The sequence below is a fragment of the Conger conger genome, chromosome 1 (genome assembly GCF_963514075.1).
Source record: "Conger conger chromosome 1, fConCon1.1, whole genome shotgun sequence".
In the NCBI taxonomy this organism is placed as follows: domain Eukaryota; kingdom Metazoa; phylum Chordata; class Actinopteri; order Anguilliformes; family Congridae; genus Conger; species Conger conger.
The window spans coordinates 84,363,140-84,389,424 of record NC_083760.1 but is presented as its reverse complement, the minus strand read 5'-3'; the positions used below and the strand labels follow the sequence as shown (position 1 = coordinate 84,389,424).

The window sequence follows — 26,285 nt, the reverse complement described above, 5'->3', positions numbered from 1 at the left end:
ACCGACCCGTGTCAGTTGGTGTAGAGCACTGACCTGCAGCTGTCACAGTCTGTGGACTCCCTGCTGAGCAGGCTCCTGAGGGACCAGCGGGAGCGGCGGGTAGGGGAGGGGCTCCGGGACCAGGAGCTGGGAGGGCGCAGGAGGAGGAGAGGAGAAGGGGAGCGCCCCCCGCTGCGGCTCTCTTCCCTCTCCCGCCTCCTCCCTCGTTCCTCAGAGTCCCCGCCCCGCCCCTTCCTCTCCTTCCGGTCCTTCCCCCTCTCCTTGCGGGCGCGGGGGCGCCGCGGGCTGGGGTCGCGGGAGCGGGAGCAGGACTCCGTGTCGGAGGACGGCGGGAGGACGGTCAGGGTCGGGATGGGGACGTCCTGGACGGCCTGGACGCCCGCGGGCGCGTCTGGGGTCCGATTCGGGGATATCGTCCTCATCTTCTCAGAGCGGCGGTCCCGTCATGCCCCGCACCAGCGGTGTAAGTGTGAAGACCAGGCCGGGGCCGGCCTCACAGAGCCGGGACGCGTTTCGACAGACGATGGGGCAATCGCTCGTCCCTCAGTCAAAGGCAGGAGAGCTGGGATCGGAAGGTCCTCTTGCAACAGTCTTCCTGTATCAAAACTTTCCCGAGTTTGGCAGCAGTTGGGTCTCTCAAGTTCCTTCCGCGGTACTTTCCAACAAGTAATCTGTAATAATCTGTATGAAAATATCCAAAATTGCCTAATAACACCCCCCAAAAGAAGCTTGGCACATTCCAGTAACAATTATAATTCAGGGGATTTTCAGGCTCACAGCAGCCAACCACGCTTAGATTCCATAAAAAGAAAATAAATTTTTTTCAATATAAATAGACAGGTTCAGCTTTCAGTTCCCCCGCCAACGCTGCAGGTGAGGGCCACAGCCTCCGAAACCGTCTTTCCCACTTCTTGTCATCAATCGTCCTCTTCTCCCACCGCCCGTCCTTCCACGCAGCGTTTAGCAGGCTGGCCGTGTCACACTTGGCCCGCTCAGAGCTAGGGAAGGGTTCGCCGTTGGGCCGGTGTGTGTCTGAGAGAGCCAGTTCCCAGAGGCTGGGGGGGGGAGGAGGAGAGAGACAGACCTGGGTTCCAGAGACACTCGCCAAGGGGAAGACCAGCTGATCTTATGCAAGGCCAGCACTTTCTCAATGTTGTCTCTAAACAGAAAAACGCTGTCCATTACAAAACATCCCAGAGTTACTGAAGCGCACTGTTTGTGCTTGGGAAAGTTTTTTTTTTGCGTGAAGATTACAGGGTGTATGCGTGAACGTTTCAGAGGGGGATAAGCATAGCTATACAGTAATTTCTTTGCGGTTGACCGAGGACAACAAATTAAAAGTCTTCAACAAAACTACAATAGCTCCGTTATTGAGTGTTCTGACAATAACGCATTTTAAAATTCAAATACAGATCATTTGGATGCAAATTTACTTCCAAGTGTTGAAAATATGGTTCTGGAGAAGTTATGTAAAACCAGACATTTCTCTACAATTCAAGCCACCTGTAGTTTTTCTTATCGACAATGCCGTCCATTTTGGTCTGCTCACCAGAAGAGTAATGCTCTATTATAATAATATAATTTTCCTTCTTTGAGCAAACAATATAGCTCATTACCTACACATTTTTTGGCTTTCTTTTTTAATCAATGATGCCAGTAACACCTCTTAAAATAATAAACGGCAAATACTATTCTGGTTTGTCTATCAGTTAAATGCTATCAACTAACAAAAGGTTTTGCTTTATTTAAAGCATTCTTGGCAAGCATAGATTCCCATCAAAGAACACCAAGACTAAAATGCAGAGCAAGATCTCCACTTTAATTATGGGCCTGCAAGACAAATTATAGCCATTAACTACTCCGTAGTCCTCCGTAGATCTCCTTCTCTGCCTGCCTTGCCGTTTAAGTTGGCCAGTTGTGAGGGGCTTTTAATTAATTACTCACCAGTGGAAACTTACTAAAAGAAACAAGCAAAACTTTCATTTACCAGACACTTGAATCCCAGGAGAGAGGGTGATGAGGGTTTGGGTGCTGTGAGAGAGAGGCCCGTTGCTGGGTTACCTACCTTGCTGAACACACAGTGCCAAGTGCGACATCCTAACGGGGAGGACGACTTTCTGGTTTTGACCCGGTTGCCACGGCATCTCTGAACTGGGCCATTTGATCACGTTCAGCATGGAGAGCGTTTGGCTGTTCTCTTGAGCTGAATGGACGGCTCACAGTGAGCAGGAAGTAAGGGGGGGGGGGGGGGAGGAGGGGCAAGGAAGTGTGTACAAATTAAGAGATGGACCCGGGTGTGCTCCTGCCAGGACTGGGGAACACAGACCTCCCTTATTGGTCCTTCACATCCTCGCCTCAGCTGACCTGGGATGCCAGCCGACCGTCCCACGACCGTGAGGGGCGGGGGGGCTTGTGCGTTTCAGCTTCCTGGAAGGGAACGTGTCTTCGCGCTCTCTACCCCAGCATCTGGGTTCGTTGGGCCCGGGGAAACGTGTCAATTCCGCCGGTGGCGAAAGAACGAGGTCCTCCGAGTTTGCCGGGGGGGGGGGAAGCGGGGGGGTTACGTAAACTTCCTGCAGGCTTGCCGTTCGCCTGTTGTCAATTTCGATTACACACACGGTGGCACCAGGGCCGAGAGCGTGCACTCCGGTCCGCGGTGAATCCGTCCGCAGCAGTGCCTCAATGCTTCATCCGTGGCAGATCAGCGCCATTTCTTCAGCAATAGTCACTTCACGGTCAAGTAACAGGAAATAACAGGAACTAAGCAAAAGCGGGAGTAGGAAGGGAGCGTCTCGCGCACGATTCCTGTCCGAGACATGACAACAGCGACATGTTACTGGGATGTTTTGTAACGTACAGCTTGCTTCGGACAGAGAGAGGGGCAAACATACGGCATCGTATCGGGCTTTTTGCTCAGCTGATCTTGCTTTTAAAGCAGGTTTTCCTGTGAAGCTCCTCCAGTGTATTAAACCCTCGGTTACTCGTGCACAGTATTAAACTCTCAGTGACTCTGGAATTCGGATGAATGACAGCTCATGCTACCAGTCAGGTAAAATGCAGTTTGTGCAGTGTGTATGCATAGAGAGCTAAGCGTCTCTGCAACAACCTCAAAACAAGCCGTGCGCTCCTGTCTTTACCAACTGAGCTCTGTGGTGGACAGAGTGGAAAGGCTGTTTTACTGAATGAAGGAGTTTTACTGAATGTGTGTGCATCTTGTGTTTTGGTGCCACGCTCATGAAGAAAAAATAATAATAGTTATAGAAAAAAAATTATAATTATAGTCAGTGAACCAACATTTCTGGTTATTAGACAGAGGTCCTACCTTAAATCTGTATAATGGTGGATAGAGACGTACAACACCACACTCGGTTTGCAGGAACCTGGGCGTGTTTACTCTGTAATCACAAGCCCTGCGGTCTTCAATGGCAAAGCGGCTGTTAGATCCAGGAAGTCAGCACCCTGGCTGCCTGAGGGTACTTTTGACAGCTATGCTTCAGCCTTCTGTCAAACTTCTGCATTTCTGTAATTCAGTTAGCTACTGTGGCACAGGACGGCTGGGCACCTGACCCCATTGTACTGTGCTCTTACTGCAGGAGACAATACCAGAGGGGGGGGAAGTGAAGAATGCCAGAAATAAGTTTAGTTAATGGAATCAGCACTCCCTGTGGCCTAACGCTTGCTGAGTGCATCGTTTGCCTTTTGGACTATTCCATTCCACACAAACCACAACCAATTCAGACTCTCATGTCCCCCCCCCCCCCCCCCACCCACCCACCCACCCACCCACCCACCCACCCACCCACCACTCACTCTTGAGTTGAGCTGTCCCAGTGTAGTGTGTGAGTGAATGAGTATGAGTGTGTGTGTGTGTGTGTGTGTGTGTGTGTGTGTGTGACAGAGAGAGATTTAGCAACAATGCCTTTACCAGTGTGTGCATGTCTGCACTGGTCTCAAGGCCCTGCCTCACATGCGCATCTGTTTGAACACGGCAAATCTTGGCACAGCCCTGTTTGCACAGAGCAATCCGGCTTAACACCGCCAGTGGAGCACCGCCGTCATGCTGCGGTTCATTTAGCACGCGTCCAACCTGCCCGACTATCAGGCTATTACCGGCTGTAAAACACAAAGCAGTACTCTCCACGGGGAAGTCAGGCCAAACACGCGTAAGGCAAGCGAACTCTGCATTTGATTCTGCAGTTCAGATTGTATGCATTTACATCTACTCTTTAACGTTTTTCCATATGGTCCAAAATCCCCTCAACTAAAGTGCTCTTATATAGAGCTCATTGGAAATAAACGTCATCTGCGCGCGGACTGGGACTTTGTTCACATAAAATGTATTAACACATATCATCAGGATCTCCCTCGAATGCAGTCAATAAAGCAGCAATCTTCGAGTTTGTATCAAATTTCGCCTTGGAAAGCAATTAGCCATTTCTGCTCCAGTGAACATTTCTGACTTTTTCATTGGGAAATGACAGATTTTTTTTTTCATTCTTGTGACTATGCATCAGCTGTTATAATTTCGCAAAGAAAAACGATTCCTATGACGAGGCAGGAATTACAGTTACATTACCTTTTCTCTAACCTTCGACAATTCGATACCTCGGGAATGTTACAGCAAAGCTAGGCATTAATGTGGAGTTACCTCGCTGGTCATCTTAACACAACACAATAAAAATAAACTTTACACCAACAGCGACTTTGCATCACGGTTCCTCTCGCTGAGTGTCGGCGCATGTAATACACGTTTTGAAAGGGCAAGTTAGCTCTTTAGTAAAGGCCACGTTTGCTATATCCTATCAAGCCAAATGTATTATACCAAAATGCAGAACCAGTGTAACCCATCCCAATCACAGATAAATAATAAACTGTTACATTTTCACACACAAAAAAACCCTGAAAGTGAACGATCCAAGTTAGCCAAGTGACCAGTTGTTGTGCCAAAATGTTAGGCTAACGAGAACACTGACTCGCTGGATGCGGCTAGCAGAAGTGTGACAATCCAAGTGTGGGGCAACATCGGGTAACTAAACAAAAGGGGTCTGCCGTCTTCCTTCAACCAAAAAAGAATTAGCTTCAACGTACGTGAGCTCATAAGCTACTCGACAGCTGGTTCACTTTACTTCTCGACCGTAAGAAGTTAGAATGAATGGCTGCATCGATAATAATCTGGATAGCACAAAGTAAAGGCAAAACGAAGACGCCGATTTTAGCCTACTAACTCGATGTAACTTACCTCCCGTTCGACGAATTCCCCCCATTGCGATTATCTTGCTCGGCCTCGAACACGAGCCGAGCGACCGTGGGAGAGGTGATATTAAAATCCACTTTTTCACAGGAGCACATCAGCATCTTTTTGAAATGTAAACCCTCGAAGTTGGCTAGCTCGCCAACTATCCCCTTCCCTACCTACCGTCGGCTCTACCGACGGTAGCTAGCTACAGTCCGCCTTCCAGTCGGTTAAGTTAGCAAGTTTTTAACGTTAGCGCACTAGCGTAGGACACAGCCAACGCTATTTGTCTGCACGAAACGCAAAACGGTCCAGACCAGTTTTGCTTGCTAGCTAGCAAATAGACGTTCCCTTTGTCTTCTGCACCCGAAATATGGCAGTTACATAGACTACTTGAAGTACAACTGGACTTTTTATTTGAGAACAGTGAATTATATGTTAAATATATATATATCACACGTCTTTCTTAAAATAAAATTCTGTGTAAAACGGATCTTTATTCTTGACCGGTTCCCTGCATTTCCAGAAGTCCAGATAAAAAAGTTCACAAAGGAAGGTATATGGGCTGATATTCATTCGCTCAAATGTTTTTGCCCTTAAGAAAATTACTAAATACTAATGTGTAATAAAATATGAAGTTGCAAATATATATGCTTTACAACGTTCACCATATGCATTCAAATATAGATATATGTGCAGTATCTAAAGCATATGTCCCCCATTCTACAAACTTTGTGGTACAATCCGTCTCACGAAAGAGCAAACAAAAAAGTAACGGGTGCTTATGATGGATAGGCAATTGGGCCAATTGGAGATCGGAATTTGGTCATAAGGCGGGGTCATGTTGAACGGAAAGAAACAACTGATATATTTACTAACATTACGACATGGTGGGCCTTTAAACAGCTGCTCGCGCTCGTGACAAGACCACTATGTCGGTACACCAAGCAAACTAAATGCACGTTACATTGTATGCCGGTACTTCAACAGATACGGTGATGTAGCACTTACCCATAATATATGAATTAGTATTATATATTAATATTGGAAAAAATATATTTTTAAAAAAATGTAAACACCATTATGACATGGTAACTGCGCTGGGATTATGTCATTTTCGAAATAGTATGCGAATCAGAATCATGCGTGTCAAAACTAGCGTGTGTGTGTTTGCATGGATGCGTGTGTTTGTGCGTGCGTGTGGCGTGTGCTCGAATATAAGATGCTAATGCTGAAACAGTGTTAGGACCTATTAGATTTCCAAATGTTAGAAGCGAGTCTTGAAACAGTATAGCTAAATTGATCTATTTGCATTTCTGAGTAACCGAGGTGTTAATACAGAGGGAGCTTTGCAAAACCTGTTTAAAATTCAGTCAGGTTAGTTTTTTTAAGTCGTCTCTTTAATTGCATGCCCTTGACGTGGTTTGAGCTAGTGCGCCCTCTTGTGAGAATTTGGTGTATTACATCATTTCGGAGTTGCAAATCATTCAGACAGAGAAGCATAGAACTACAGGTGTAAATGATAACTAAAGCAGTGCGTAATCGTTTAACGAAAGACATATGAATTCTGTGCATTAACTGTCTGGAATGTTTACACGTCGCATCAAATAAACACAACACCACCTTTGTTTTGCCATGAACAAGTGGACAAGTGTCTTCCTTATGGCACGATATTCTCACCTTGAAAGTACTGGCTGCAGTGCTCCTCCGTTGCCATTAGCCTACGTGGTATTCCGGTGTATTTGCGGGAATCGCTGCGTTTCTGTACCCTCTTCTCCCTGGGGCGGGGTTTGAGTGATATGATATCCACTTTCCGCCGGCGTGTGGTTAGCCCGCGGAAAGACAGGTCACCTTGTTTTGTTACAGAGAAAGGCAGTGAGAGAAATGAGTATGGCCGGGAGGGAGGCGTGAAACATTCTTTCAGTTCAGTGTGGTTTCACAGAAGAAAATCCAGCTGAGCATGAATTTCATCTAACAGTCATCATTCAGTTGTATGCATGAAACAAAGCAAATGTGGGAAAAAAAAAAATATATATATCTAAAATAAAAAGTCTGGTAAATATGTATCCTATTAAATCCAAATGATGGGATATGCATTTATTTATTTAATTTATGTTTTTCATTCAGACGGAAACAAAATATTTCGCCTGCAGACCCGGAAAATGAATGAGATATTTTTTGCTCACTAAAGTCCGCGCATTTCCGAAATGTCGGAATATGTACCACCTTCCGCGACCAAAGGTGGTACATATCGTTTGTGCCTTCTGAGAAATTTAAGAAGCGTCTCCAAAAAAACAAGTGACAATTATATTACAGTGTAAGAGTACTAATTTTTAATGAATAAACTCACTAACATCATTTAAGATAACTTATTCCTCTCACATATTACACATATTGCAGGCGACTTTTGTCTGGCTTCTCATATACAGTCTAACTAAAGTCTTACTTTTCCGATCAAGCTAAAACTTTAGGCCAAGAGTTATCTCTGATACCTTGTTAGTGCACAGTAGACGGCTGTGTACCTAACCTGACGTTAACACATTTTTACAGAGTAGGTTAGTAAATTAAATGTCAGTGTTCATTATGCAGATTACAGATCCAACGCGTCATCGGTGCGCGCTTCTCTACATATTTTGTTAACTTGCAAAAGTTAATCGATTGCCTTGATGGACTTACCAAACTTGCTTCTCACGTCCTGCAGCGAACAAAATAAAATAAAAAATAAAATAAAAATTAAAGAAAACACGGATATCCTGATATTTCATTCAAGAGCTATAGTCTATGTTAACTGCATGCAGAATACAGGGTATTTTTTAAAACCTGAAATTACGACGGTCCGGTCGCCAGCCTCAGATCAAGGTGGGATGTGATGCTTGTATTGTTTGTTGTCTGTGCTGTGGCAGAGACCCAAGAGCCGTGCGACTGGACGCCTGCAGGGAGTGAATGGAGAGTCCGGAAACCCGATCGCGACTAAAAATAAAAACGAGAAAAGAGAGAGAGAGAGAGAAAGAGAGAGAGAGAGAGGGGGGGGGGGGGGTTTACAGACCTCAGAAATAAGAAACATTCTCTCATACTCAATCTGTCTAATTCACATTTGAATATATGGACACGCTACAATGCTATATTGCTGATATTTTTCCCAGTAGATTTTTTTCAGGTTCATAAATTCACAGAAATATGATGAAATTAAATCCATTTCAAATGTTTCTGTGTATATTTTAGGCCTACTGTGACATACTGTAGGCTATGTACCACACGGAATGGGTAAAATACAGGATACTTTACATAAACATTTTTTGTCTGTATAATGAAATGTATTGTATATTGTTAAAAAAATAAGAGTGTGCACTGCCTGCTGGATCTGTGCTAGTCCCTTCTGTGTCCTGTAGCCTTCAGCTCTTGATGCTACTTATAGTCTGCAGGTCTTTACACATCCTGCAGACCAGTGTGTAACCTTCAGGCTTTTCCTGCCAGGCCCCGCTGACCACTGGAGCCACTAAACATTATTTTACCTTTCCTACGCACACTCCTGTCCAGCCCTGACCCTGGCAAGCCACGTTTCACATGACTGCAGACCTGATTTCCAAAAAATATGGAAATATGGAAAATGGAAATATGTGGAATATGTACACGTTCGTAGTATGACTTGCTCTCCGCATTGTGTATGGCTTACAACTCAAAGCAAGCTACACTTCCACCATTTTGTTGGGAGATGTTTTGCATTTTGTGGCTTTATTTGTTTACGTGTGTGCAGTGCCCTTTATGTCCTTAACGTACACTAGAAATAACCGGATATTCAACCGAAAATAAGATTTGAGGTTGGGACTTGTGCATGGCCTTATGGAGAGGATCTTGCACACTGTAGGTTCTGTCCCAGTACCATCAGTGACACTGGCTCTTCTCCTACAATGGGACAGATGATGTCGCTGGCTTTTTCATCATCAACTGCTGACCCAAAATCTGAGGTTGGTCATTAAGGAATGGGGCCAATAAATGTAAATGTAATGGTGTTTTCTCAGTTACTTTCCGGATTAAGGAGTTTTGACATCTCGGGAGCTGACTTTTGAAACATTGCGTTATCAAAGGCACCATCCTGCACTTCTCAAATCAATGTTCTGAGGCCCATGTCCTATGATAGCTAGTTGCTCAGCTCACTCATAATATTGAAGAGAGAAAGTAAAATATGTGACCAATGAGTGTAACAATCACAGTGAAGCAATCTTACATAATTTGTTAGTCATGGGTACATGTCGTGGCATGAAATATTTTTACGTTGGAGATCTGTCAAAACAGGAATTTTCACTTTGCCTGTAGTTTAAGGGATATGCGCAGATCTGGGTTGACATACCTTATTGTACTTTTGAACACGTGCTCAGAAGTACAAAAGCAGTGCTGCACTTGGGGACTGAGCATTTAAACACATATCATATGAAATGTATTTTATATCAGATCCTAACAAGATTAGGAAAAGGTCTGGGTTTTCAAAAGGTTTGGTCCAGGTTTAACAACATGGCAGATGGTCACGGTAAAACAGGGCCCTTTATCGCTGAAACCTTGGATGGTGACGAGCGTCCTCCTATCCTTCAGCCAGCAGTATTTTAACCTTCTTTTCTGTTGAAACAACCTTGCACACCTCACTGACAAATCACACTGGCATTGACTCCGTGTCTGGGAGCTGTCAGACATGATAGCAGATGATAATAGATAGCCCTGTTCCAGTGCAGTGTGCATGCTACGCTAAGGCAGTCCTGTGTCCACAGACTATAAATGACATGCCAGGGTTTCCATGATTCCGCAATCCCATAAACATTTTCTCGGAGATGAGCTACGCAAATTCAGTTTGTAACATTTTATTCTGTCCTGTTTCTATTTAATAAATATAATATCATAAAACAAATGTAGATTGAAGTTGCTCTTGGTAACAGCATGTTCTCTCAGTGAATGTTATGCAAATGTATTTTCAGTGTAAACCAGTCCAGGATAAGTTGTTTACACTCTTGATAATAAAATCAATTATATTATAATATAAAAAGTTTAATATCTTAACCTGCTGTACCAGAACAAAAAACTTGAAGAACTGCTGGTGCCAATTAATCAGTTGCCTTACCTTGCCAGGAATTTCAAGAGATGATGCAAGTATTTTAGCAAAATCTCTGGGTTTGTGAAACTTGCTCTGACATGAAAATGCAAGTGTGGTGTGGGGGTAATTGATTTGGTAGCATATCCCTGTGATGTACACATTGATGGAATATTTGTTTGACAACCTTGTTAGTCATCCCTACATATTTGTTTACCAAATTTCAGTCACAAATTTAAACAAATGAGACTGTGCAACTAAGGTCCTTACTTTGTTGTGTGTGCTATTCACTTTCAGCTTGGCTTAGTTAGAGTGCACTTGTAAAAAAAATAAAAATAAATAAAAAACCTTTTACAGTACCCTTATACAGTACCCTCCAAGAGCATCGTAATGGTATTTACATGCATATGTTTTACCATTTTACAGAAACAGCTGTTTTCGTATTGACTCCCCACATATTCAGCTGTGTGAATGCAGGTAGTGAGCTATATTGTGCTCTCAAAAAAGGGGCAATTATATTCTTTAATATACAATACAATTACTCTGAGAAACATATTTTGTTTCACAAATAATATGTTTCCCTTAAAACTGTGACAAATTATGGACTGCTATTCTATTCAAACAACACATTTACTACTGGGCTCAATTCATGGGACTGAGGTGGCCATTGCAAAACATTTTTAAAAAAACAATTCGCCATTTCGTGCTGAATTCTTAGGAATGCTTTGGATCATTGTCTGACTGAAAGATCCAGCTGTGGCCAGGTTATTTGGATGTGTGGTCTTTAATAAGTATCATGCAACGTTCAGCTCTAATAATGTCACAAAGCTTCTCTGATTCACTTTCCAGAAATAGGCTACTAATACAAACTATACATAAAAAATATAAGTATATATATTAAATTTTAAACCACAAACTATTCTGCTATTGAAAAGAGAGAGCTGTGTTCATGTTTCAAAATAAACAACACTATTATTACACATTATTTTGATTGGGCTACTACTATTATTATTATTATTATTATTATTATTATTATTATTATTATTATTGTTGTTGTTGCCCCTTATTTATTTTAATGTTCTGTGAGTTCCAGTCATGATGTTTTAACTTATCAGTAGCCTCTTCAGATCAAATATCTTCAGATTTCCAGTCTATAAAATAATTATGTTAATAAAACGGGTTGTGCTGGGCTATTCGCGTTGGGGGATGAAGCTGGTATCGTGTGATAGTGTGGGTTTCGCCTTCTCGTGTTCGTCTTGGCATGCATTCTAAAACGGCATTACATTCATGACACAGGGTATTCACACGGTCTAAATATAGGCTAACTTTCGAAATACTGACGGATATACCGTAGAACGCAAGGAGAGATCCAAATGGATTTCTTTTTGAATGCAATGTTCCGAGTGGTTTGACAGAACGGAAATTTGAAGAGCAGAATTTCGACGTTGGCCTACTAATGTGTCAAACACTTGATTCTGGTAACCTCGTTGCCTGGCGTTAAAAGTCTGCTGAAGTTATTAGCAACATTCAAAGAAGCGCGGAATGATCTTTCTCCAGAAGTGAGTCCAGGGAGTCGATTACGGACAAACACAAATTACTGCAAACAAAAAAGCAGGGCAAAACGCAACGAAAATTATTCACCGCATTTACGCGTGGAATTTTCGGAAAGGTCGGAAAAGTGTTCATGTAAAACATTGAAACAGCGGAAGGATGAGTTTGCTATTACTTTCGACTTTCTTGCTCAGTATTGTATGCGGTAAGTGGTTTTTAAAACTACAATCTCCTCCAAAAGTAGTGGAACAGCAAGATCAATTCCTTTGTTTGTTCTGTACACTGAAGACAATTGAGTTTGAGATCAAAAGATGTACATGAAATGACAGATCCGAATTTTTTATCAAGATTTGTTAAACAACTTACAAACCATACAAGAACATATCACCACTTGTATCCGACTTATCCATCTTTTAGGTGAGTAAAAGTATTGGAACATGTGACTGCCAGGTGTTTCTTGTTGCCCAGATGTGTCCTGTTAGATTGATTGGTTAAACAAAAAATAGTTCTGAATGTCTACTCTTGGTTTAGGGTTTTGTCTGTGAAGACAAGATAAACCAACATGAAGACCAGAGAGCTATCTTTGTGAGAAAAGCATTTTGAAGCATAGAAAAGAGGGAATTGAGCCATTGCACAAGCATTGGGGATAGTTTGTACAACAACTTGGAATGTCCTGAAAGAAACCGCTGGCGTACTGAGCAACAGACATCGAACAGTTTGATCAAGAAAACAACAGCAGTTCATGACAGAAACATTGTGAGAGCTGTGAAGAAAAAAACTAAAATATTAGTCTGTGACATCTCAATCTTCACAGGGCAGGAGTAAAGGTATCTCAATCCGCCATTCGAAGAACCATTCAACTTAGAGAGCAGCAATACAGAGGCTATGCCAAGACCAAGATTAATCTCTACCAAAGTGATGGAAAGGCCAAAGTGTTGAGAAAGAAGGGATCTGCTCATGATCCAAAACATACAAGCTCATCTGTGAAGTACGGTAGAGGAAGTGTCATGGCTTGGGCTTGCATGGCTGCTTCTGGAGTGGGCTCACTAATCTTTATCGATGATGTAACTCATGCTGGTTGCAGCAGGAATTCACAAGTCTACAAAAACATTCTGTCTGCCAACATATGGAGAAATGCGTCCAAACTAATTGGGAGGAACTTCATCATGCAGCGAGACAATGACCCAAAACACAACAAAAGACTTCATTCGGGAGAAAAAGTGGATGGGTTTAGACTGGCCAAGTGAATCACCTACCAAATATTAAGTGTTATTTACTTTCATTGACTTAAATACTCTCTGTTCCAATACTTTTGCTCACCTAAAAATTGGGTGGTCTGATACCAAAGGCCTTATATCACTGGATCACTGTGGATATGTGGTGGAGGTGGTGGTGCTGGTGGGGGTTTACATGCTGAAAAAAATAAAAAATAAACTGCGCAAGCTAGGTTTTGAAACAGCTGGTAGCTGCTTGACCAGTTCAGACCACCTCCATACATAACTTGGTTTGACCAGCTCAAGCCATGTTTTGAAACGATTGATAGCTGGTAATTACAAGCTGGTCTTGGCTGGAATTGCACCAGGGACTGGTAGGCCCAAGGACTATGTTATTATTAGTTTGCATATTTTATGTTACATATGCATATATTTCTTTTTTTTAATTCCGCCCCCGCCCCCCGGTGACTGTGTGCCCCTGCGCAGTGCCCGGGGCCCTGGCTGGCTGTGCGGAGGTGGTCTCCATGACTGAGGCAGTGGCTGGACAGGGCTTCCTCCTGGGTTGCATCTCCTGTAAGAGGAGGGAAGAGGTCCCTGCATCCACCAGCGTGGACTGGTTCTTCAAACCCCTGGAAGCGGAGGACTTCTACCAGGTGAGCGCCGGCAGTCTCTCCCTGCCTGCCCCCAAATATTTTGTCGACATACCCTAATCTTAACCCTTTAAAAGTACAAATGCTGTCGCTGTGGTGGTACTCTATAGGTACACAAAATTGAACCCCTAGCCAGCAATATATAATACATTTGTACCTTGTTTTTTTGCTTGGAAAACATACTCATTTGTACCCAAAGAGAACATTACTGTGCTTTCAGGGTAAATTTTATTCCACGAAGAACGAAAATGTGCCTCCACTCTCTGAGAGTTTCTGAGAGTGCAAGGTGTGAGAGCAAGGAATGTGTGATTGTGTGATCTTCGCTGAATGTTCTCACGCGGATGTAACGATCGCTGCTGGTAACTGAAACGAGTTCTAGAACACTGATTTAGAATTTAGAAAAACATTCCCAGAAACCTACTCTTCAAGGTGTTAAAGCTGGAATCGAGACTTGAAGAGAGCCGTTCCCTTTCAGGAGCTTCAGTGGAGTTGCTGTTTTGCACGTTTTTTTACATCACTCCATTTGCATCTGCGTATGATCCAGCCTCTTTATTTACATTCTAATTTAATCCAACAGAGATCTGGAACACGGAAACTCCGCTGCGGTTGTAGCATTGAAATCCAAATGCTAATACTGTGATATACTAATACTAATTCATTTGCATTGAAAATATGTGGAATTGATGTTGTCCTGGGGATGTTTTATGTTATCAAAGGAAACGATATTAATTGTGGGTGGTAGAATGTCATCTTGATGAAACGTTTTAAGACTGTGACTCAAATTAGAAATATGCCTTTGGAAGACTAAAATATTTTACAGGAAAAGGGTGACCATTATTTTTGAAAATATACCAGTAGCTAGAAGCTGTGGTTGCAATAGGATGGTAAATGGTAACCAGGGGAATGTTGGGTTAAATTGGGGCAAATCCAGGTCATCAGTTGAACATTTGATAGCAGGGGGAGGGTGGCCATAGTCCTTACATTACAGTGATTTTCAACCTGCATGCATATTTTGGCAAATAATCATGATTTGAAATGGAGCTCCACTCCCCCAGTGCTGTGGGAACCTGAGTTAACAGAAAAGTGCTTATACTATTGTTTCTCATTACATAGTTCATTGTTTCTCAGCCCTAGTATTAGTGACTCACTGGTGACATTTCCTGGCTTCTTGGGTCTAAACTTGCTGCTCCTTTCTACGATGAAGGCAAAAAACCAACAGGTCCTGAAGCCCACCAGGGTTGAGTCAATAAAAAATATAAGCCAAATGTTTAAAATGGTTGAAGTCTTTCCCTGACAACTCACCCTGACTGACTGCCAGATCTTCCACTACGAGCACCCCACCTCCACCGTCTTGCACGAGGACTTTGAGGAGCGTCTGGAGTGGCACGGTACGAAGGGGACCACTGACGTGCAGATCGGGGCCCTCTGGCTGAGCAACGTCACCTACAACGACACGGGCACGTACCGCTGCTCCTTCGAGCGCATCCTGGAACTGTCGGACAAGGAGAGGCCCGAAGAGAAGGTCCTGATCCACAAGGAGGTGGAGCTCACAGTGGTGGCTGAAGGTGAGAGACTCCACGGCCTTCAGCACTGCTCTTATGATCAGGCCTTCTTACCTCCCCACACACACACACACACACACACACACATACACACACATACACATACACACACACACACACACACACACACCTCCCCCCACACACACACACACACACACACACACACACACACCTCCCCACACACACATACACATGCACATACATACCCCACACACACATACACATATATACCCCACACACACACACACACACACCTGCACACCCCCTCCCCCACACACACATACACATACACATACATACCCCACACACACACACACCTGCACACCCCCTCCCCCACTCACACACACATACACGCACACCCCACCCCACTCACTCACACACACACACAGACACCTCATTGTCTGCTGATTGGCGGAACTCTCATGAGCGTTTCCCCGTCCCTGCACCCCTCAGCCAATCGGGAGCTGGTGTCGGTGATTGCGGAGGTGATGATGTACGTGCTGATCGTGGTGCTGCAGCTGTGGCTGATCGGCGTGCTGGTGCACTGCTACAGGAAGATCTGGGCCGAGCGCGAGGCCTTCGCCGCCCGCCGGGCGCTGCGCCATCCAGCGTGAGGCCCCGTCTCTCTCCCCGTCTCTCTCCCCGTCTCTCTCCCTGTCTCTCTCTCCCCGTCTCTCTCCCCAAAACAAACACAAGCACACAGGCAGACTGTCGTCTAGTGCAGGGGTCACCAGCACAGTGCCCGCGGGCACCAGGTCGCCCCCAAGGGCCACATGAGTCGCCTGCAGGCCTGTTCTAAAAATAGCACAACTCACTAGTGAGCTGCATCTAAAATGTAATTTTATTCTGTTGCTATTTTTTTTTTTATCACACTTGCATTTATATAGATTTAAAAATGACAATATCTTAAAAATATGTTTATTATACATGAAGTTTAGATAAGTTTAGGTGAACTCTGACCTACTCTAGTTCAAAGGTCAGTATTGTGCGCGTGACAAAACAAACTGGTAGCCCTTAGTATGACTCAGTACCCATGAAGTAGCTCTCAGTTTCAAAAAGGTTGGTGACCCCTGGTCTAGTGGCTACGGTGCATGACCGGGACCCCGGAGGCTGGTGGTTCGAGCCCCGGTGTAGCCGCGATAAAGTCTGTAACAGCTGTTGGGCCCTTGAGCAAGGCCCTTAACCCCGCATTTCTCCGTGGGGGGATTGTCCCCTGCTTTGTCTAATCAACTGTAAGTCACTTTCGAGAAAAGCGTCAGCTAAATAACAGATGAAAAAACAAATCAGATCCTGCATAGACCCTCTAGAGGCTGTCTGAGGAAGTGCAGGCTCTGTGCAAACTGTCCCTGAGTGACTGGCTGACTGACTGAGTGACCATGGCCAACATTGCCTTATTAGATTAAGGAAAATTAAGTGGTGACACATGTTAGGGTGACCAAATTCAGTATTATGATGCGTGGAGGGGGGGTGTTTCTGTGGACTGTGTCGATATATAATGTGGCCTATTTCTAAAATTAATTGCATTAGCAGTCAAGTACTTCTATATGGAGACCTTAATTTGATACGTATTTCACCTAATTGCAAAATAAAGGACAAAGGACTGAATTGTTTTAGACTTAAATACAGTGGTACCTTGACTTACGAGTGCACCAACTTACGAGTTTTCCGAGTTACGAGCCGTCGCTTGCTTTGTGTTGCGAGCCAAAATTTGAGGTACGAGCGAGCGAAAGTGAATGTGGGAGAGACTTTCATAGTTTATTGAAAGGAAACACCCGGAAAAAGTTGCAACTGGTCGTGCGTCGGCGCTATTTAATGACACCTGCCTAACTAATTTCCGAAACATTCTGAAAGGGAGAAAGAAACAAACCTCCTTGGACAGGTTTTTATTGAAATGCCCTGCAGATGAAAGTGAGGAAAGCGTGGCGAAAAATCCACAAAAAAAACAGTGAAGAAGATTAAGTTTAGCGAAAGTGAAGTGAAAAAAAAAGAAATTGTAACAATTAAGGAAAACCAGTTTATTTACATTCTCTTTCATTATGTTGTATTATGTTTTTATACAATACAGTGCTATTTTTCATATTTAAAAGTACGTAACTAAAAAATGTGGGTGGTTTTTTGGGGGCTGAACGGATTAATGGCATTTCAATTAATTTCAATTTGGAAAATTAATTTGATATACGAGGAAATTGAGTTACGAGCTCGGTCACGGAACGAATTAAACCACTGTACTTTCTGCTGACCTGTAGTGTAAGGGTTATTGGGTAATGTGCTTGTTTTATAAATGTTACACTATCCTACTAGTAGCACTCTGGGTTTAAGTGTATGGGTGAGACCCGTGGCTTGGTTTCCTGTGCTCACTGTTCACCACATGACTGGCTGTCGTGTCACCCTGAGGGGTTAAGGTTCACCTTGATGATTTTCTGAGCTCAGGACCATTTCTTGCCCCTACAGGATTCCAGACTCCAAAGACAACTGTGATGGGGTTCTTTTGGAATAACGCACTTCCGGTAAAATTTAAACTTTTGTTTGCATGATCATTTTATTTTAATTTTTTTATTTTACTTTTATAGGCATGCATTAATAATTCATTATTTAGGTTTGTCAGTCCTAGTGAATGCACAGCTGTTCATAAACACAGCTGTTCATAAACATTCTGAAGTTTTTATTATTATTTGTGTCTGTTTTGCAGATGATCAACCTGTAAAAGCAATTGTCAAGACAAGGGATAAACTACTATTTTAAGTGTTTTAATGAAGAAATGCCACGGTCTCGACTCATTATTGTCAAAAGAAATGCTACAATTGTAGTGGCACAGGGCAAAAAAAAAGTATAGTGATGAGAAATGTACTTGCTAACTTGCGAGTGTAAGCAAAATCATTTATAACTGCGACAAGCTTCCAGATTGCAAGGCAGTAACTAGCCAATCAGAGTTCACAAAATGTAACATATCACCGAAGGTCAGGTATTTCCATGGGTATGCATAGCTAAAAACGTGTCAAGTGTAAATGGTGTAAGATTAGCATGGGTTATCTAGGTACATATAGGGTGTATACAGGGTCGTGGTTCAATTGTGTTCTAAAATCTGCATTCAGAAATCATTTAAAACAGACAAGTGAACAGATGGCCACTCCCTGAGAGCAAATAAGGAGAGCAAATTAACATTTCCCATGATGCTCAAGCAGGATTTTAATTAATTTGTGGAATTTGGGTGAATTTCCTGAACTGGCTGATGGGAGTGGGTAACATGCGCATGTTTGTTGCTGCAGTGTTGGCCATCTTAGGAAGTACAGGACTGCAGCAATCAATGTCTCAGTACACACAGGAAAACTACAGTGGTCAGCTTATTACAGGTTACTTTTAAGATGCAATATGTTGCTTTGGAAATGACATGCACTTTGTCGGGTGGACGACAGTGTTAAATCTGCTAGATGATGATTGTATGCTACTGTGAATGAAATAATGAATTACCTGCCATAACAGTTCAAATAAATGACACAGCATTGCTGAAAACTTTATGTGTTTGGACTCTTTCTTGAATAGAGTAAATAAATGAGAAAGAAGACTAAATTACTTGTTCATAAGCAGTACATCACACCTTATTGAGCCCTTTGTCACCACTGATGCAACAAGTGTATTGTCATGAAATACCACTGACCATGTTCCCACTGGCAGTCCTTGTCATATCATGGTAATGCCTTTCCTGAAAAAATGACATTAAATTTTAACCGCCTAATTTCCATTCCCATGTGGAAATATAATAGAGACATGTATATGTCCTGATATATAAACAAGACTAACATATATGATATGTGATATATGATATTAGATTTCTGTATGGGTTCCATTGTATGGGTGGAATTGGTATGACACAGGCTGAACTCCATCCGTCCATCCATCCATTATCTGAACCCACTTATCCTGAACAGGGTCGCAGGGGGCTGGAGCCTATCCCAGCATACATTGGGCGAAAGGCAGGAATACACCATTCACTCACACACTCATACCCACGGGCAATTTAGACTCTCCAATCAGCCTAACCTGCATGTCTTTGGACTGTGGGAGGAAACCGGAGTACCCGGAGGAAACCCACGCAGACACGGGGAGAACATGCAAACTCAGCACAGAGAGGCCCCGGCCGACGGGGATTCGAACCCAGGACCTCCTTGCTGTGAGGAGCAGGCTGAACTCTGAGAGGAAAAAAAGAGCGCACTGGTGCCTGGAGGTATAATTTTTCATCAGTAGACGGTAGTGTTGCTTTCGTCAACGAAAATTATGACGAAATATCTTCGTCAACGAACCTGGTCACGTGACGATAACAATAATAAAATGTGTAATGCCATTTTGTTGACGAATAAAAACGAGACGAAAATGTGGTTTACAAAATAAAAACTATGCTTAAGTTTTTATTATCATTATTTTGCCTGAGCGACGTCACTTCCTCGATCCCAACGAGCGGTATTATTTCATTTCAGAAGATGCAGCTGCGGTGGGTTATCACTTGATAAGCACAGCTTAATAAATAAAGGTGACTCAGAGAAAGGGACCAATGGTAGGGAGGGCAAAGTGGAGCTTTAGAATGTAGACCGCTGTGTGTGCACGTGAGCTCGCCAATAGATTTCTCACAGAAAACGTAATTTGTCCACTTTTTTACTTTACAGTAGAGGTGATCAAACTTACAATAACTAAGTGCTAGTGTGTTCTAAGCCTTTACTGGTCCCTGTACGATGTTAGCATGATGTAGCTAGCATACGCGAATAGCACAAAACCATACAATTTGCTTTTTAACGGCACTTGGTCATTCGAACGATATAAATAAAAGCATTCGATTAAGTTCGACGGCACCGGAATTTTCTGTCGTACCGTCCATAAATGGCAAAAGTCCCACCATAGGATTTATTTAAATCTTTAAAAGTTATACATTTTCTGAATCGTCATTAATTAATCTTGTTTCTATCAGTGATTCGGCGTGATCGGACAGTTCTGTAGCTATGTAAATGACGTCAGAAGGATACAGCACTTATTTGCTACCTAAACTTTGACGCACGCGATTGAGGTTTACCATGATTGAAGTCTGACATGTCTATTGTCAAAATCCATTGAAACTATGAAAAAGTAACCAGGGACTTTGGACTTATAAGGCTGGACATACCGAGTACCCAGCAAAAATATTGACCTGGCTACAGTCACACTTTTGACAGTTCGAACTGCCACCAACTGCCATGTATGAGCGCGTGAAGTAAACCTGCAAAAGCTATTGTTGTGTCACCATTTTCGAGCTCCATATACGTAAAGAATGGAATGGCAGTGAAATCTGCCTGTTTTTCGGTGCCGTCGGGGTCCAGCATTTAACATTGATGGAATGCTGGTAAAATGAGCGCTTAAAGCGCTCATTGACTAAAACTATGAGTAAAATGTCATCAGTTTTCGTCGACTAAAACTAGACTAAAATAGTCAGGGACAATTCTGACTAAAACTAGACTAAAATGCTCAGACTTTTCGTCGACTAAAACCTGACTAGACTAAAAGGAGTATGAACATGTACTAATAAAAACTAAAATGACCACTTGACACAAAGACTAGACTAAAACTAAAAGTAAAATAGGCCGCCAAAAACAACACTAGTAGATGGCAGGAAGGAGAAACGCTGACAATCATATCGTGAACAATATTTGCTGTTCATCTTCCTGAAAACCCGCTAGATACTGTACATACACTCACTGTGCACTTTATTAGGAACATAATACTAATACTGGGTAGGGCCTCCCTTTGCTCTCAAAACAGCCTTGATTCTTTGTGGCATGGATTCCACATTAATTTGAGATTCTGTTCCATGTTGACATGATTGCATCACGCATTTTCTGCAGATTTGTGAATCTCCCGTTCTACCACATCCCAAAGGTGCTCTATTAGATTCAGATCCGGTAACTGGAAATGCCACAGAACTGACATGACACTAAACTCATTGTCATGTTCAGGAAACCAGTTTGAGTTTTGCTTTGTGACATGCATTATCATGCTGGAAGTAGCCATTAGAAGATGGGTACATTGTGGCCATGAAGGGATGCACATTGTCAGCAACAATACTCAAATAGGCTGTGGCATTCAAGCGATGATTGATTGGTATTAACGGGCTGAAAGTGTGCAGAGAAAACATTGCCCACACCATTACACCACTGCCACCAGCCTGGACTGTTGACACAAAGCAGGTTGGGTCATGGATTCATGTTGTTGCCGCCAGATTCTGACCCTACCATCCGTATTCCTCAGCAGACCAGGCTATGCTTTTCCAGTCCTCAGCTGTGCAGTTTTGGTGAGCCTATGCCCCCCGTAGCCTCAGCTGCCTATTCTTTGCTGACAGAAGTGGAACCCAACGTGGTCTTCTGCTGTTGTAGCCCATCCGCAACAAATCATATCATTATATTTTGTCTATATTCATACACAACTCTGATAAATATTTTTAACGATGGATTTATTTGTAACAGGTGCAACTCAAATTTACTGACTGCAGCATCTAAAACAAAAACTAAAACTGCAGCAGTTTAGTTTTTTGTTTTAAAGTTTTATTTTTTATGTCACAGCTAAACAGATTTAATATTAACTACAGTGTCCTACAATTTGTGGCATGATCTGAAAAGCTTCATTACTTTTTTTCTGCAAAATACCACCACTGTTAACAATAATAATATGAGCCATGGTTTTAATAAGGACATATTTAAAATATAACACAGAATAAAACACATGGCTGCTTTTTAAATCTAGTTGTAAAAAATGTAAAGGCAACAGAACACAATAGCTGCATGTATTTAGCTGCTCATGTCCTGTGAATTCTGCTTTCCCCCATCATCTCCTGATCAGGATGCTCTTCACCCCTAGTGCCCTTTCAGATCATCCATGAGGAAGGGCTCTTGTGTCTCCAGGATCTCCAACAGCGCATCTTTAGCTATTTCACCCCCGGAATGAATGGGACCGCTTAGGAGTTTTCTCATCTTATCCTGCTTGGTGTTCCCTGCTTGAATCTCGTCATGCCCGCTTTGGGTAACGACCCCACATTCCAGGAGTCGGTCGAGGATGGCGGTCACGTTGCAGACTCTCTCGATCAGGGCTGTGCGGTGCCGGTCAATGAAGTGCTTTTCTGTACAGAGGCACAGGGGCAGAGGGAGAGATGTGGGGCGAAGGTGGGTTTTGGAAAGAGGGAATTGTAAGCAAGAATGGAGGAGGCGGCACACATATATGACATTGAAAACAAGTCACCATTTCTTCACAGTGACTGACTGTGCACCAAAACATTCTGATTTTCTTAATCCCTTTCTTCTGGAGAAATTCATGTATGAGTTATACTATGTCTGCACACTGTGGCTAACTATTTCCATGTTTCAAGATGTATATTCTATTTCTGTTTTTAAGAAATATATATTATTATTAAGTTCAAGATTGGCCCCAGCAGTATATATGAAGGATATTTTACATATTTACACAAAATCTAATGACAAGCCACACTTGCATTCGAGGGCACATATATAGAGGCTGATATCTGCGACTGTACCACACTCTCAGAAATAGCAACTTGGAGTTACTTCAGTGTGCATTTTTGCTTTCGACCGCAAACAGATGCCCATGCAGACTATCTAACGTTGTAAACCGGCTGGTCACAGAACCTAAAATATCCTTCTTCCTTCACACATACAACGTATCACGACTAGGTTCAGAGTAGATAACGCTTTTACCTGCAGTCGTGCCGCACGCTCCAGCTGCAGGAGTTGGCCCTCCTCCGCGGCTTGCACCTAGCAGAAGCAATGCACTGCATCAGGAAATAACACAGAGCAACAATACGCTACTCGCCAGCGGAACCATTCCCGTTAGCTAAATTATTCGATTGAATTAACGAAGCAAATTAGGTATCCAAAACGATACGGATGCGTATAGCCCTATAATGTCTTCAACGCGCGAATTGTTTAAACGTTCTGTCTTTTTGGTGCCTGCAATTCCTGTTTCCAAAAACGAAAGTAATTCACAATATGTACTGGGGCTTTTTTTTGGGTTTTGTATCTGCCCACGAGTTTTAAACAGTGACTTACCCTCTTCCTCCAGTTCGGTAGCTAATTCATTGCAATGCATTGATTTTAAAATAGTTACGGTGACTGATACGGCTCGATTGGTGGTGTGTCTGGAGATAATTATTTCCACAAGATCCAGTCTGTCCGCCTTTTCGACTTCGCTTTTACGGATTCGAGGTTCCACGCTGCGGTCGCAAAGTTTAGATTTGAACAGTTTGAACTGATCATCATTTAAGTCTCTCAGGACGTCGAATATGTCATCCTTAATGGTATTGGACATTCTGCTTTAAATTCGAAAAATCTATGTCTGTAGCCTACTGGATATGAGCTCGAAGTCTAGCTATAATGATTTGTGTGCCAAAAACGAAAGCCCCTCCCACAAGTTACCTGAGCTGTCTCGATTCCACATTGTACACTTTCTTCTTGAAGTTTCCTTCCATTGCTTCAAGGGGGAATCCCCAAAATGTCGGGACGAATTTTCAATTTGTTCTGATCTGACCATAGCACCTTTGTTCAAACATAATTTAAACGACCAAATCACGATGTCACTCACGTACGGATTGAGCAATGTATCTGAACTTTTTTTTTCATAAGATTTGGCAGAAGCTGTGATGACCCTGCTTCGGGGAGGCCGCAGACAGGTACATAAAGAGTGCCATTAGGCAGTTTAAAGTGTAAAATCACAAATATGAATTATTCTTCACCCGCCATTATAATGCTGACGTGACAATCACTACTGGTGATCGAAAGCAATGGAGCTCGAGAACACTGACTTAAAATAATAATGAAATGAAATGAAATAAAATAAAATAAATTAAAAACTCGGGATGAAAAACCGGTCAGAGAAAAGTCATTTTCATTTATATACAATTTATTTACATGTTTTGACTATGCATGGAGTAAGGTTACTCCTAATTGGATACGTAGAAAATGTAACAAAAAAGTGCTACACATTGGCTAGCTACTGATGCATCAGACTTTTCAAAACAATGTGGTCGACACAGAAAAGAGGTAGATTACAAAAATCATGAAAGCTGACATTTACGTTTCTCCACGGATATTTCAATATACATCAAGGACATACAAATCAAGAGTAAACAGGACCATCTCGTCTTAGCACAAGAAAAATACCATCCAGTTGTTTTTTTAAAGGTTTTAAGGCAAGTGACAGAAAAGACATAAAAAGATAGGTACCCTCCATCTGTGGTAGTATAAAACAGGTGATTCCACTGACATGCTGGTATCATACAATAGGAACAATAATACAGCCAAATTAACCTGGTATAGGCTATTTAGATTAAATGTTGGGTAGAAATTGTCATGTCCTTCAATCACACTTGTACAGAAAGGTTTTAAAGACTTAGACATCGGCGAATTGACCTGAAATGGGAGTCCAGACATGCAACCGTTTTGCCAATGCAAATATTTTGTGTCCACGGTGCCATCAACCAACCAACAGTGGCAAAAGTCTGGTTTCATACAGTCACCCCTCTGATCAGAAAGACTCAGAAACGCGCGACAGGTTACAATTGTGCGTCGGCAGGTTTTTCGCGAGGCTCGGAGCAACCGCGTCAATGGAAGATCCGTGATCTGCCGAGTTTTCCTTCACTGTGACAGCCACCCGTCAGCTTTGTCTTTGGGCGTCGTTGTGGGGGTGGAGGCCAACACCTCCCCCGCCGTTTTACCCAGCATTTGCTCGCAATTTTGAAGGTAGTTGATCGTCTACAATACATGACCATTGATCTCACATGACCTCACATCCCTATGGGGAGATTCACTCTCTCACAGCTGGATGGGTCCAGAGAGAGAGAGAGAGAGAGAGAGAGAGAGAGAGAGAGAGAGAGAGAGAGAGAGAGAGAGAGAGAGAGAGAGAGAGAGAGAGAGAGAGAGAGAGAGAGAGAGAGAGAGAGAGAGAGAGAGAGAGAGAGAGAGAGAGAGAGAGAGAGAGAGACAAAGGGAGCAAGAGAGAGAGAGAGACATCGGGAGCGAGAGAGAGAGGGGAGAGAGAGGGTGAGATGAGAAATGTACTTGCTAACTTGTGAGTGTAAGCAAAATCATTTATGACTGTGACAAGCTTCCAGATTGCAAGGCAGTAACTAGCCAATCAGAGTTCACAAAATGTAACATATCACCGAAGGTCAGGTATTTCCGTGGGTATGCATAGCTAAAAAAGTGTCAAGTGTAAATGGTGTAACATTAGCATGGGCTCTCTAGGTGCATATAGTGTGTATACAGGGTCGTGGTTCTATTGTGTTCTAAAATCTGCATTCAGAAATCATTTAAAACAGACAAGTGAACAGATGGCCACTCCCTGAGAGCAAATAAGGAGAGCAAATTAACATTTCCCATGATGCTCAATTTGGGTGAATTTCCTGAACTGGCTGATGGGAGTGGGTAACATGCGCATGTTTGTTGCTGCAGTGTTGGTCATCTTAGGAAGTACAGGACTGCAGCAATCAATGTCTCAGTACACACAGGAAAACTACAGTGGTCAGCTTATTACAGGTTACTTTTAAGATGCAATATGTTGCTTTGGAAATGACATGCACTTTGTCGGGTGGACGACAGTGTTAAATCTGCTAGATGATGATTGTATGCTACTGTGAATGAAATAATTAATTGCCTGCCATAACAGTTCAAATAAATAACACAGCATTGCTGAAAACTTTATGTGTTTGGACTCTTTCTTGAATAGAGCAAATAAATGAGAAAGAAGACTATGAGTTTTACTAAATTACTAGTTCATAAGCAGTACATCACACCTTCTTGAGCCCTTTGTCACCACTGATGCAACAAGTGTATTGTCATGAAATACCACTGGCCATGTTCCCACTGGCAGTCCTTGTCATATCATGGTAATGCCTTTCCTGAAAAAATGACATTAAATTCTAACCGCCTAATTTCCATTCCCATGTGGAAATATAATATAGAGACATGTATATGT

General features: G+C 42.7%; 3 protein-coding genes across 6 annotated transcripts in view; 1 reads left to right on the top strand and 2 right to left on the bottom strand.

The window, feature by feature from the left end:
* gramd1a (GRAM domain containing 1A) overlaps positions 1-8,168 on the bottom strand; it is a 39,720-nt gene extending 31,552 nt beyond the window's left edge. Inside the window, exons 1-5 of one of the 4 annotated variants that reach the window (XM_061241325.1) lie at positions 8,054-8,168; positions 7,910-7,928; positions 6,914-7,084; positions 2,066-2,805; positions 34-1,055 (exon numbers count right to left, since the gene is read on the bottom strand). In XM_061241325.1, the coding sequence (XP_061097309.1) occupies positions 34-422 (389 nt within the window). In that variant the 5' untranslated portion in view covers positions 423-1,055; positions 2,066-2,805; positions 6,914-7,084; positions 7,910-7,928; positions 8,054-8,168. Of the gene's footprint in view, positions 1-33; positions 1,056-2,065; positions 3,213-5,239; positions 5,735-6,913; positions 7,085-7,909; positions 7,929-8,053 lie in introns of those variants that run through there. The other 3 variants (XM_061241344.1, XM_061241334.1, XM_061241353.1) reach the window with 3 other exon arrangements.
* A 3,357-nt stretch (positions 8,169-11,525) lies between these two features.
* Positions 11,526-18,787, top strand: si:ch211-225p5.8 (uncharacterized protein LOC555567 homolog). Its single transcript, XM_061257454.1, has 6 exons — positions 11,526-12,066; positions 13,562-13,728; positions 15,044-15,290; positions 15,741-15,897; positions 17,739-17,794; positions 17,977-18,787. Exons 1-5 carry the CDS (start codon positions 12,021-12,023, stop codon positions 17,782-17,784), a joined length of 663 nt encoding a protein of 220 aa, XP_061113438.1. The 5' UTR covers positions 11,526-12,020; the 3' UTR covers positions 17,785-17,794; positions 17,977-18,787.
* Positions 18,788-21,739: 2,952 nt separating this feature from the next.
* LOC133108582 (apoptosis-associated speck-like protein containing a CARD) lies at positions 21,740-23,708 on the bottom strand. The gene is made up of 3 exons (XM_061218180.1): positions 23,363-23,708; positions 23,012-23,068; positions 21,740-22,419 (listed from the first exon to the last, which is right to left on the bottom strand). The coding sequence occupies exons 1-3, from the start codon at positions 23,619-23,621 to the stop codon at positions 22,157-22,159; spliced, it is 579 nt and encodes a 192-aa protein (XP_061074164.1). The 5' UTR covers positions 23,622-23,708; the 3' UTR covers positions 21,740-22,156.
* Between the last annotated feature and the right edge of the window lie 2,577 nt (positions 23,709-26,285).

What these genes read in the sequence shown, in the direction of transcription:
- si:ch211-225p5.8 (XM_061257454.1), top strand. Translation starts at nt 12,021, where the DNA reads ATGAGTTTGCTATTACTTTCGACTTTCTTGCTCAGTATTGTATGCG. An exon ending in CTTGCTCAGTATTGTATGCG is followed by an intron (nt 12,067 to 13,561) that starts GTAAGTGGTTTT and finishes GCCCCTGCGCAG; the next exon opens with TGCCCGGGGCCCTGGCTGGC. An exon ending in CGGGCGCTGCGCCATCCAGC is followed by an intron (nt 15,898 to 17,738) that starts GTGAGGCCCCGT and finishes TTGCCCCTACAG; the next exon opens with GATTCCAGACTCCAAAGACA.
- LOC133108582 (XM_061218180.1), bottom strand. Translation starts at nt 23,621, where the DNA reads ATGTCCAATACCATTAAGGATGACATATTCGACGTCCTGAGAGACTTA. An exon ending in TACCGAACTGGAGGAAGAGG is followed by an intron (nt 23,069 to 23,362) that starts GTAAGTCACTGT and finishes TGCTTCTGCTAG; the next exon opens with GTGCAAGCCGCGGAGGAGGG. An exon ending in AGCGTGCGGCACGACTGCAG is followed by an intron (nt 22,420 to 23,011) that starts GTAAAAGCGTTA and finishes GCCTCTGTACAG; the next exon opens with AAAAGCACTTCATTGACCGG.